This window comes from Teleopsis dalmanni, chromosome 2 (assembly GCF_002237135.1).
Source record: "Teleopsis dalmanni isolate 2A chromosome 2, ASM223713v2, whole genome shotgun sequence".
In the NCBI taxonomy this organism is placed as follows: Eukaryota; Metazoa; Arthropoda; class Insecta; order Diptera; family Diopsidae; genus Teleopsis; species Teleopsis dalmanni.
In genome coordinates, this window is record NC_051847.1 from 243,640,043 (window position 1) to 243,652,097 (window position 12,055).

Genomic DNA, 12,055 nt, shown 5'->3' on the forward strand with positions numbered 1-12,055 from the left:
AGTAATTAGTGATAAAAAAAAATAGAAATAGAAATGGGTTTTGATTCTGAAATTTGAAACTACTACTTCGGGTTATTTAGAAAATATTACCCAAACGTAATTTTTTAAGAAATATACTTCTTTTTCAATTTCTTTATTATTCCATTCGAGATCATTATCAAAGAGGTAGTGATTATATCATTTTTTTAAGTGATTATTTTTTTATCTTTAACATTAATATATAATCTACTAAACTATTAATTCAGAGATATATGGTTCTTTAAAAGACTTAAAATTATATTCATTTCAATATATTATATTGATCTTAACGGTTATTCAACTTACCCTGTATATTCCTACAGATGCAGCTAACAATGCAGTAGTATTAAATTGATAGTTCTTTAATTTAGCCCAAAGTTTTGAAATAAATGTATTATAAGGTACATCTTTTGGAATTCTGCTCATCACCATTTTTATGGTATCGAGTGAAAGACCAATTGTAAGATAATTTCGCAAACCCGTTAAAACATGTGCCCTACAGCTGGTTTTGTGATTACATAGTGAATTCGGTATATTATTATTTTCGTTCTCGAAAATCTGTATATTGCTATTTTCGATCTCGGGTGATGATTCCTTTATGGGTTGTTCATTTGGCGTTACGATCCAAAATGTTTTACAAAGTTTTTTCTGTTTGGCATGGAGAATAATCGCACTACAAAACATAAATATTAATGTTCTAACTCCTTTAGAATTTGCAATGGCTCGGGTAATAACATTTTCACGTCTCAAACATACTGAATCAATAGTCTTTAAATAAAAAAAAGAAAAAATAAATATAATTATTATATTAATTTATTTGTTATTTAAAAGTAAAAAAACAGTTATCATAATAATTACTGTTATTAAAAATTAATCATATAGAATATTTAATTATATAATTAACTTTTAATTCAAATTAAAAATAATAATTATATTATTAAGATTAATGGTTTTTTTGTCATCTCGCGGATTTATCTCTGATTCTTCCCGTTTAAAAATCACCTTTGACTTTTTGTATACATAACTCTAATCTCTAGTGTGAATAATTATAATATAACACCTTATGAGTTAATTAATATACTTTATTTTAATTGATCTTTAGAAAAAATTACGTTTATTCATTTATTTAGATTTCTCAGTCGTACTATTCAAATCTTCCGGGTTCTTACTATAACAAATTCTAGGGGTATTCACATATAGTAGATGTCTGGTCGGATATTCACGATTTCAAGTAACGAGCTCGGTAATACAGTAAGCTGGTAATATTGTGAAGTATCAACAACAAAATACATGTACTATAAATGCATTATGTTATGTCACTTTGCACTTTTACTCTATTACCGACTTCGATTTTCAAAGTTTTGAATATTCCTTTAAAATTACTAAAACAAATATCATCAGGAAGACAGTAACTAACAGTTAGAAGCGTTTACACGTAGTGCATGACCTGCCCCGTTTGACAAATGTTGAACTAATCTCACTTGATGTACTTAAGATCTTCGAGTTGAACGACGAAATTGCGTTTGTTGCTGAAGAAGTTTTGCTGACGCCCTATGCTCTATACAGTATGTAGTTATAGTAACATGTATATTTTTTTTTTTTTGCGGCAAAGAAGAGTAGAATGCCTACGCACTAACCACAATCCAGTGCCCCGGAACGTGAGTGTCCGACTCGCACGGACTAAACCATTCCTCCTAATTCCTAGAGACCTTTGTCTACCCCGGGACTACGTTGGTATTACTTCGAGGTAGGGTCCCTATTAGTCATTTAAGACTTCCATCGGTGTGAACTACGTCTAGGCCCCGTTACTATTTCAGATGATTTATCTTTCCCTTCATCTGGGTGTGATACCGTTGCAGTGTATTTGTTTTCAATCTCAGAATGTGTGTTCCGGCTCTCACTCCTGATCCGAATGGGAATGTCATCAGATTGCTCTTCGTTTTAGATTAGTTTGCGTCCAAATCTTTCTTCTTTTCCCTTAGCACATTTCCAAAGAATTCTGTGATTTTGTTTCAATTTTCTGTTCGTTCTATCATTTTTTCAACGATATTTTCGACTGTAAAGTGACCTATATATTCTGTAAGTAGTGTTTTTTCTCCATGTCATCTTTCGCATTTGGAGAAAATATATGTCCTCGACGGATCCGCAGTATATACAGTTGGGCTGCTCTGCTTATTGCATTCTGTATAGATATTTTCAAAAATATCAATGACCAGATAGGAACTGTGTGACATAATACTCAATCTCACCGAAATTTCTTTCAGTCCACGACTTTACATTTGGTATTAGCTTTGCCAGATCTGAAAAGTTTGTTTTCTTATATCTTGAGTGCCTGTTGAATTGTTTGTCGATCTCTGTTTCCAGCGTTTTCTCCGTTCATGTGCCTGGAGATCGATAGAGATGATACCCCTAATCACTAGAACTGCTGGCTCAGTTACAGTTCGGTATGCAGAAATAGTAACAGGTATATACTATTAAAAAAACCACAGATTTTATCTTTACAACAATAGTTTCTCCTGACTTGGTTTTGAAGCGGGGCTAATATATCAACACGCATGAAAACATTCATTTTCATAGTTGGTTTTATACTTGTAGAGCAAATATCTTAAAGTGCGGTTTATTAAAAATATTTCAGGCAGATCATTTCTTTAGAAGTGATCTAAAGGTATAACAATCACATATAGTCTTTCCAAAAAAAATTACAAATATGCAAAGTATATATATATATAATGTATAACCTTTTTTTATTCCCATGAATACGTCTTCATTGACCCAAATTACATTATATCTTTATATTTAGTGCAAAAATCTTGCTACCCAGTATTATTATCCACTACATGTAAACTTCTAATTTATTAATTCTTCATTAGCTGATCATGATCATTCATTAGCTTTTCAAAGCTTTTATAATTCTCGTAATCTGATCGTCTTACTAGTAAAAGTTTTCTGTTAAGGTGAAAATAATAAAAATATATATAATAAGAGAGTGCTGAATAATACTTCTTTAAATTTTAGTACTCTTTATTCTCAAAAAAAATACTTTAGAGCAATTAAATAAAATTATTTAATTACTATACATGGCTTTTGCATGAATAGATAAAAATGTAATTTAATAATGGTAATTAATTTTCAACGTTTTTGAATCTTAAGTACATATAAAGTAAAACTAGTTTTTATAGCACATATTGTATAATTAATTAATGAATGAAAAATTATAAAATAACAACTAAAAAATGGGAGAATTAACATAATTATGATATATTATTTGATCTATTTTAATAAAGTAGACATTTTGTAAGACAAAAAATAATAGATAGATAATCATTATTATCTATAATATATCACAATAACAATGTATTCTTATTAAGTGGGGAATATTTTGTGATAAATACCAATTGTCTGAATTCATCCTTAGCCATCTCATAAACATAAACACATTGGATCGTTTTACATACATACGTAATTAGCTATTCAAATGGAATATTATTTTTTTTCTTATAATAAATTTAATATGCATTAAAACAATGACTACGATAATAAAAAACAATTCTGAAATAATCATAATCTCAGAGCACCTAATCATGTTTCCATTTAGCTTTCCTTATCTCTGGATTTAGTTCTACAACTATGCAATATGATATTTTCTATATCTGTTACTACTTCAGCCACCTATTTCTTTCGACGTTTGCCCCACTCTGTTGTTCCACGTAGTTCTGTAACAACACATAATACTTAAAATGCTTTTATATTCCATATACCATATACGATATTATATGTATAGCAGTCACAGTTTCTTTAGAGATTAGAGTAAATTGTGGTGTTTTCATTCATATATCACTATCGCAATTACGAGTATTAGCACATGTTATATATATTCTTATTTTTATATTTTTTGTAAGAAGTTAGTTTTTTATTAGAGCGCTCACTGTTTTTTACCGGTAAATTGCAATACAAGAAATTCCTGAAACCCATATAGATAAAGATGGCTCTTTATTAAGATTTAGAATAGAGATTGATTAGATAATGGCTCACATAAATTATGAAACTTTATTAGTTTGACACACATAAATTATAATCTGAAGGGTCTCATAAATTAAAACTTAAGTTTTATATGTTTAAAAATTATACTTTATTTTAAAAACTGTCATTAGTTTCCATTAGAAGACTCTCATAAATTTAATAGTAACTACATATATATGAAGAACTCTTATTATCTGTTATAAAAATTGGAAATTGGATTATCTTTAAATAAAAGCCAAAGAATATTAAATCTAATTATATATTTTGATTTGTAAAAAATTATAGACATTATATACATGTAAGTATTAAAATATATCATACTATATAGGTATAATACTTATATATCATACACTATGACTACAGAGTAATATGTTATATATTGGGAAATGTCGGCGAATTAAAAAAGTTATAATTAAAATATTAAAAATTTAAGTATGGGTTACGAAGCTCTTGGAAATATTTTTCTCATTCTGTTTTATTGTGGAAGCCTATAGTGTATAAATTTTCCAATATATATGCTATATATATATTTATTTTATACCTCCGACTTTTCAAGCTATAGAATAGTTGTAATTTCTTTGTTAAGTATTTTATCCAATTATAATAAAGATTAGTAGACCTTTGATGTTTCAATTACAATTGTAAAATAAAATTACATCTATTATTTGCAATAGTAGTACAGAAGTTTCCATATATTGCTATTTTTAGCAGAGAGTTAATGTGATATTTTATAATTTATATACATTATCATATCTATACATTGTTCAATGATTTATTACTCTTAGTGAAAAGTCGAATTCAAACATATTTCCACTTAATTATCCAATAAACTTAGAGTGGAGAAGTAGGGGTTAGATCCCCTATGAATACCATAAGCTACAGATAATACAGTGCAGAAACAATTGACACAATTTTATTTAATCCACTGAATATTATTATATTTTTAAGTTTTTTATTATTTGTTAAAATTACTTAAAATTAATAACGAAAGTTATCTTCAAAAAATAATTATTCGATTGTGGGGTATTTATAGTGATAATTAGCACATAGGAGTACACGTTAAATAAAATTTATTCTAATTAATTCACGTTTACAAAGTATTTATTGCATTCGAAATTAGTTAATAAATTACAATTAATTATTCAAATAAAGTGACAATAACATATTTCGTACACCATATATATGACATATATGAGTATGTAATATATAAAGTGTCAAAAGTTTTTAGCGACGTAAAGTGATATATAATATAATGAGCGAGTATAATTTATATTGGAATTGTAATAAAATTTATTTAAAACTGATTCCGTATTTTGTTAATACTTTAATCGTTATATATGAGAAACTTTATTTATTATTAGTCCATGATTTTTGAGCATTACGATACGATTACATTTATAATTCCGATTAATTCCGATTATAATTCCAAGCTACGAAACTAATTCAAAAAAAATTTAAGGTTAATTCAGAAGTTTTTTAATTTCAAAACCTAGAAAATTAAAATAAATTCCAGAAAGTCTTGTTATGGCATATATTCTCTGAAGTCGTACACATTAGCAATTTTGGAATCCATTATAGCAGAATAAAATGATTTTTAAACAGCCTTTATTCTAAAATTGACCCTAATTGAATGGAAGTTTCTATTTATAAAGTGGATCAAAAATTTACAAAGTGGATTTAAAATTCTCGCACTTGTATAATAGTTTTGCGTCAGGGAAAACTCGGGCAACTATAAAGAGCGTTACTGGACAGTTTATCAATTTTTAGACAGAGTTATCTTGTTGTGTATGACAGCCAAATGTTATAGGCTACCTCTTGACAACCTTAACTCTGTTCTGATAAGGAATAATGCCTCCTTGTAATGTTTTTGAAGTCTATATTTATTTTTATGAATGAGGTCCTTTTGTCAAGAGTTCGGTGTCTCTTTGCCATTGCAAGAGACCTGGATCAGTTATCAGTTATCAAATTTAATCTTATGCTATGTTTATTAGCGAGCCTTTAAGTCTATGAAGATCATTTATTAATTAAATTGTCCACTTTAAAACGAATGCCAGTTCAGTTTATTGATAATGATTCATATACCATATATCTATAGTTAACGAGGGAGTCATCAAAATTAGTAAAATTAGCTCTGCTAAGAAAGACTGCCTCTTTTTAATCTTTTTGTAGTTTACCTTTCGAATCAGTTACTTATGTTGTTTGGAGTGCAACTTCAAGAATTTATTGTTTTTTTAATGTTTCCCCTGGGTATCAATTGTCTAGTCTATCTAATCAAAGCTTACGTTTATAGACGATGCTTTGGAGGCTACGTACATGATTTAACTATTATCCGTTACTTAAAAGCTTTATCAGTCCAAAATTTTATAAAATAGTTGATGTTTCCTTTAAAAGTGATTAATGACAATAATATATATATTCCGTTAAATCAAAAGGAAGTTTTCCAAAATAGCAAACCTTACACCAAAATAATTATTTCAATTATGCTAGCCTTATGTGTTCTAGGTACTAGTAATATAAATACATTTCTAATTCTAAAAAGATTATTCATTCTTCAAGATTAACTAATTTTGCGCAGGACTAAATTAGTAACTACTACTGTATTTTGACCTATTAAATCTGAAAATAATAATAAACTGTTTCTCGATAATATATAAGACATCAACAAAATGAACCAAAATACTTTAGACTAGATGTAGCCTTGTCCAAAAACATTGCAAAATTTTTGGACAAGCATTATTAGTAAATTTAAATTTAATTGCTTTAAATTTTTTTTGATATCTCATTAATAATAGTACTTAACTTTAAATCAATAAAGTTTAATTGTTCATCTATTATATCTATGACCAGTGGGACTTTTTCCATCCATCTACAATCGGTCATGATCACGTAAAATGTGGTATAGTTATTTTCAATGTAAATTAAAAATTTGAAAATTAGGCGCTAATGATTTGATTCTCTGCATTTCGTTTATGGGCATGACCAGAAATAAAATTGAAAGTAAAAGTAAAATTGAAATCAATTAGTATCAATCTATCAATACTTATACAATATATATGTAGTATATGTTATACCTACACTAAGTATTAAAAGTATTTGAATATAACCAAATATGGCAAATTTGGTGTCAGAATTTCTTCACTTGAATCAAGATAAGATTCAATTTTCAACCCTTTTCCTATATCTACCCTATACTACCACATATTCTTCATCCCAAACTATTGCGAAAGTTTTGTCATCCTTTTATGTTACGAAAAGTTGATTATTAGTAGTATAAACACTTTCGAGATTGACCATGAACATCAAGTGAAAAACAACACATTAAGGAAATCAACGATTTGCTGCTAAAAATAGTTGAATGGACACTTTGAGACTTGAACAGTGCTGTTAACATTTTATTTGAATCTATTCAGATAAAAAGTTTTAAAAAATATTAGTTTTTTAACTAAGCTTTTCTTATTTTTTCATCAGAATGTTAGATAAATCTAATCACTTGCAACACTCAAGGTGGCAACTAAACAAAAGTATGAGATTATAGCTTAAAAATTCTGGAAGCAAAGCGGAACATGCTCAACACTACATTACCGGTGTAGTGTTGGTCACTATATATGAGACTAGGTCTACCGTTTAATGATTTTGTCATATTTGTAGCTTTGAAGTGGAAAAAGAATCCATGTTTCACTTTTTCGTCAGTGCTTATCTTTGGCCAATAGACGATTAAAAGTCTTTGCAATCCCTATTATTACCGACCATACAGAGCTGTTATCCTTTAAAATTAGAAACCTTCCCAAGTATATTGACTTCTCAATATTACTTCTCAATATTGTTACAGTTTTACTTAAATGAAGAAGTCGTGACTTTTAGTGGTATTTGGTTGTTGACCACTATCGTTCTCTTAAGGTGCCTTCTGGTTTCCATAGATTATGGCATAACAACGTGCCGTTATTTGAGCTGAAGTAGACTTTGGTGTACAAGGCCGTCACTCCAACGTAACCTAACGTTCCCTAGGTACTTTTTATTCTATTTTGTTTAATTTAAAAGTATGGATCGATTAAGTTATATTCAACTTGTTATTTATTTTATTTGTCGTTCTAATTTAGTTTTTAAATTATTATTTTATTATATTGATTTTTAACGTCTGTTTTGACGAAAGACAATAAATTCTTAACATAATACTTCTATATATATATAACCATTTTAAACAGTAGTAAATTGTCACAATAAAATTATTATTTTTGTTACTCGCTACAAAAATATTATTATATATTATTGACTTATTGACTGTTCGTAGCCGTTTATTCAATTAGAACTTAATAGTTATCTAATAGTTAATAGATTCTAATAATTAATAGTTATTATATCTAAAAATTTAGATTTCTTGTGAAATCTGATCTTTATGTCTTATGTTTATCCAATTATAACTTAATAGTTTATATCTAAAACTATAGATTTCATGTATAATCCGATTCTTATATCTTATGTATAGATCAGTTTAAATTCTTACTTACTTACCACTTGCAAAATGCTGGCTCCAAATAATTGCTTTACTCTTGGTGCAACCCAAAAAAAATGTATAGCTAATCCACTAATAAATACTGGTAGAAACATTATATTATAACGTCCAAAGAGTTCTGGACGTCTTCTGCAATAATTAAATATTCGCATACATTTACAATATATTCGTATAAAAAGTAAACAATATAGATTAACTAACCGAAATGCGCAAATTAGTATATTAATAAAGACAGCTAATTGAAATCCAGAGAATACTGTATTAGCATAATAAGTCAAAGTATCTTTCACAATTTTTCTATTTAACTTATTTATCTTCAGCAATAGCGGCAACTGTAATTGTTTGTTCAAATAATAAATTTATAAATTTTACATGAATTATAATAGAGATATCGACACTTGTACCTTATCACGATTTCAATTACTTACAAGTGTCAATACGGCAAAATACTTCATATTAGACTGTATATATTTCGGTATCTGATGTATTAGATTATCAGTACAACCGCGCGAGTGTATAATTTCATTGCAGCACATCTTTTGTAAGCTTTCGCTATATAACTTACTAAGCACAACCATTTTTATTTTTTTTTTTTGGAATTTATTTATTTAATGAAACATACGAATTTATATAGTATACAAAATGCACTTTTCTAAATTGAAATTGAAATTGAAATTCTAAATTAATTCCGCTTGCTATAGCCGTACTTATTCACGCCAATGTTCAATTCAAACTGAAGCTATGATGTTTATTCTCATAAAATATTTCTTATTGGCGAATTATAATAAAAACACCGATGTCAATTTAAATTTTATAATTATAAACAATACTAACAAAGAATTCAAAAAAAAATATATATACCATATAATAATAATGCTCCGTCACACTGACATCGGCGAACACGCTAAATAGCATTCCAGATAATCTAACACTCATGGATTGCGAACGAAATGCGATTACTCGTACTTTCACAAAGCTTTTCAGATATGAGTGCTGTGCTTCGCCTTGTGCATTTCAGCTCAGTTCAGTTCATTTCAGATACTATTTCAGGTTTAAGTATTAAGAAAGTTGCTGATAAATCGACACCAACAATCGACAAACTGGAAGTTGTTAGTCGCACTACTTTTGGATTATTGCCTTGGATTGCATGTACATATTTAAAAAAACATTATTCTAACTAATGGCTCACTTAAACATGAGCCACTATAATGATTATATGGTAATCATATAATTTTATTTAGTATTATTACTTTGAGCTGAGCACAACTTAATAGATTAACCTTTGCTATAACGACAAATCAGCGTCTTTAAAAAATAACAAAAACCAGATTTCACTTCTCATAGTTTTTTAATCGATTTTGCTGATTTCAAAAAAATGAGATGTGGAGAGCTTCACAGTAAAAAAGCTGCTCTAAGCAAATTTAGAAAAAACAATAGATGTATATTTATGAATAAAAATTAATTAAATGTGGGAGATCTACAGACCAGCATCTCTTATACAGTGAGTGAACTATTGTAAAACTATAAATTTTTACTCGTCTTATAAACAATACAACAGTAAATGCCACAACAAACAGTGATAGCTCTAATATTTGAATACGTATAGGAAGAAGAAGAAGAATTTGAATGATTAACTAAGATTAATTAAATTACATAAAAGTTAATTACACTGTTTAACAAACTAGAAAAAATAAATTCTATTTTTTTGCTTTAAAGCCACTATTTTCGCTTTAAGCTAGTACTGACATTAATTTCGCACGAAAAATTAATAGAAAACTCCAAGTAAAAAAAAACGTAATACAAAATGTTGAATTGTTATAAAATTTTTACACTGGTTTACAATTTTGAAAATATATGTTCTATTTTTTCTTTTTAATGCCACTATTTTCGCTTCAAGGTAGTACTGACATCAATTTCGCACGAAAAATTAACAAAAAAACTCCATGTAGTAACAATGTAATACAAAATGTTGAATTGATAGAAAATTTTTACACTGGTTTACAATTTTGAAAAAATATGTTCTATTTTTTCTTTTTAATGCCACCATTTTCGTTTCAAGCTAGTACTGACATCAATTTCGCACGAAAAATTAACAGAAAACTCCAAGTAAAAAAAAAACGTAATACAAAATGTTGAATTGATAGAAAATTTTTACACTGGTTTACAATTTTGAAAAAATATGTTCTATTTTTTCTTTTTAATGCCACCATTTTCGTTTCAAGCTAGTACTGACATCAATTTCGCACGAAAAATTAACAGAAAACTCCAAGTAAAAAAAAAACGTAATACAAAATGTTGAATTGATAGAAAATTTTTACACTGGTTTACAATTTTGAAAAAATATGTTCTATTTTTTCTTTTTAATGCCACCATTTTCGTTTCAAGCTAGTACTGACATCAATTTCGCACGAAAAATTAACAGAAAACTCCAAGTAAAAAAAAAACGTAATACAAAATGTTGAATTGATAGAAAATTTTTACACTGGTTTACAATTTTGAAAAAATAAATTCTGTTATTTTTTTGTTTTTTTCTATTAATATAACTCTGCTAATGGTCACTCATTTCGCACGAAATTAACATAGAAATCTATACAAACATAATACCACAAATTTGAAATTGTAGACAACTTTTTTAAGGGAGTTTCTATAGAGTTTCATGGCGAAATAGATGTTACTACTTGGCTAAACTCAAAATCACACTGTATAATTTTTATTTGGATAAATTTATAATAATAAAAATAAATAATAATAATTATAATTATAATAATAATAATAATTTTATAAATAATAATTACAATAATTTTATAAAATAATAATAATAATATGTTATAATATACAATAATTATTGGGAACTCACTTTCCGGATTTTTGTTGAGCCAACGTAAATATAAATATGAAAAATTGCTGCTAAGCACGTAGCCAGAAATTCACTTTATATCTTTCAGATAATTTTAGTAAATAAGCAATACATTAATAATAAATATATATGTATAAAAATATAGTCATTCCATTCATGTCTGGCAGCCTCTAGGCTGCTAGCAACGTATCTTGTTGTTGCAATATTCTGTTTCTTTTTAGTTTAGTTCCTGAGATTCATTCAAAATTAACGCAGCTCAACTATACTACCTAGGGTTAGGAAATAAATTTTATCCTGATTTTGTATAATTACAGATTTAAATCAGTTTTGGCTTTCCAGTTTTTATATACAAACGGATTGTAATCAGACAAACTAGCAGAATAGAATAATTCAGTATCAATAGAAGCTTTAAGAAACAAATTTTTTATTTTAAAACTATAATTTTCATTTCATTTAATTTCAAAATTGAAGTATAAAAATCAAAATATTGAATTATAATTCTCATATACTTTAGAATAAAAAGTTTATATAAAAAGATTTTGCCATTGTATGTTAATTGTGGAGATTTTTAATAACGGGTTATTTATTTATTATTAAGTTTTGATAGTTTTCTGTACAAAATCCCATTTCTTTTTAACAGAGTACTAGTG

General features: G+C 27.4%; 1 protein-coding gene across 1 annotated transcript; it reads right to left on the bottom strand.

Annotated features, from left to right (window-relative positions):
• Positions 1 to 236: 236 nt before the first annotated feature.
• Positions 237 to 9,259, bottom strand: LOC119677210. The gene is made up of 5 exons (XM_038088481.1): positions 8,977 to 9,259; positions 8,750 to 8,880; positions 8,548 to 8,677; positions 325 to 786; positions 237 to 257 (listed from the first exon to the last, which is right to left on the bottom strand). Exons 1-5 carry the CDS (start codon positions 9,124 to 9,126, stop codon positions 237 to 239), a joined length of 894 nt encoding a protein of 297 aa, XP_037944409.1. The 5' UTR covers positions 9,127 to 9,259.
• Between the last annotated feature and the right edge of the window lie 2,796 nt (positions 9,260 to 12,055).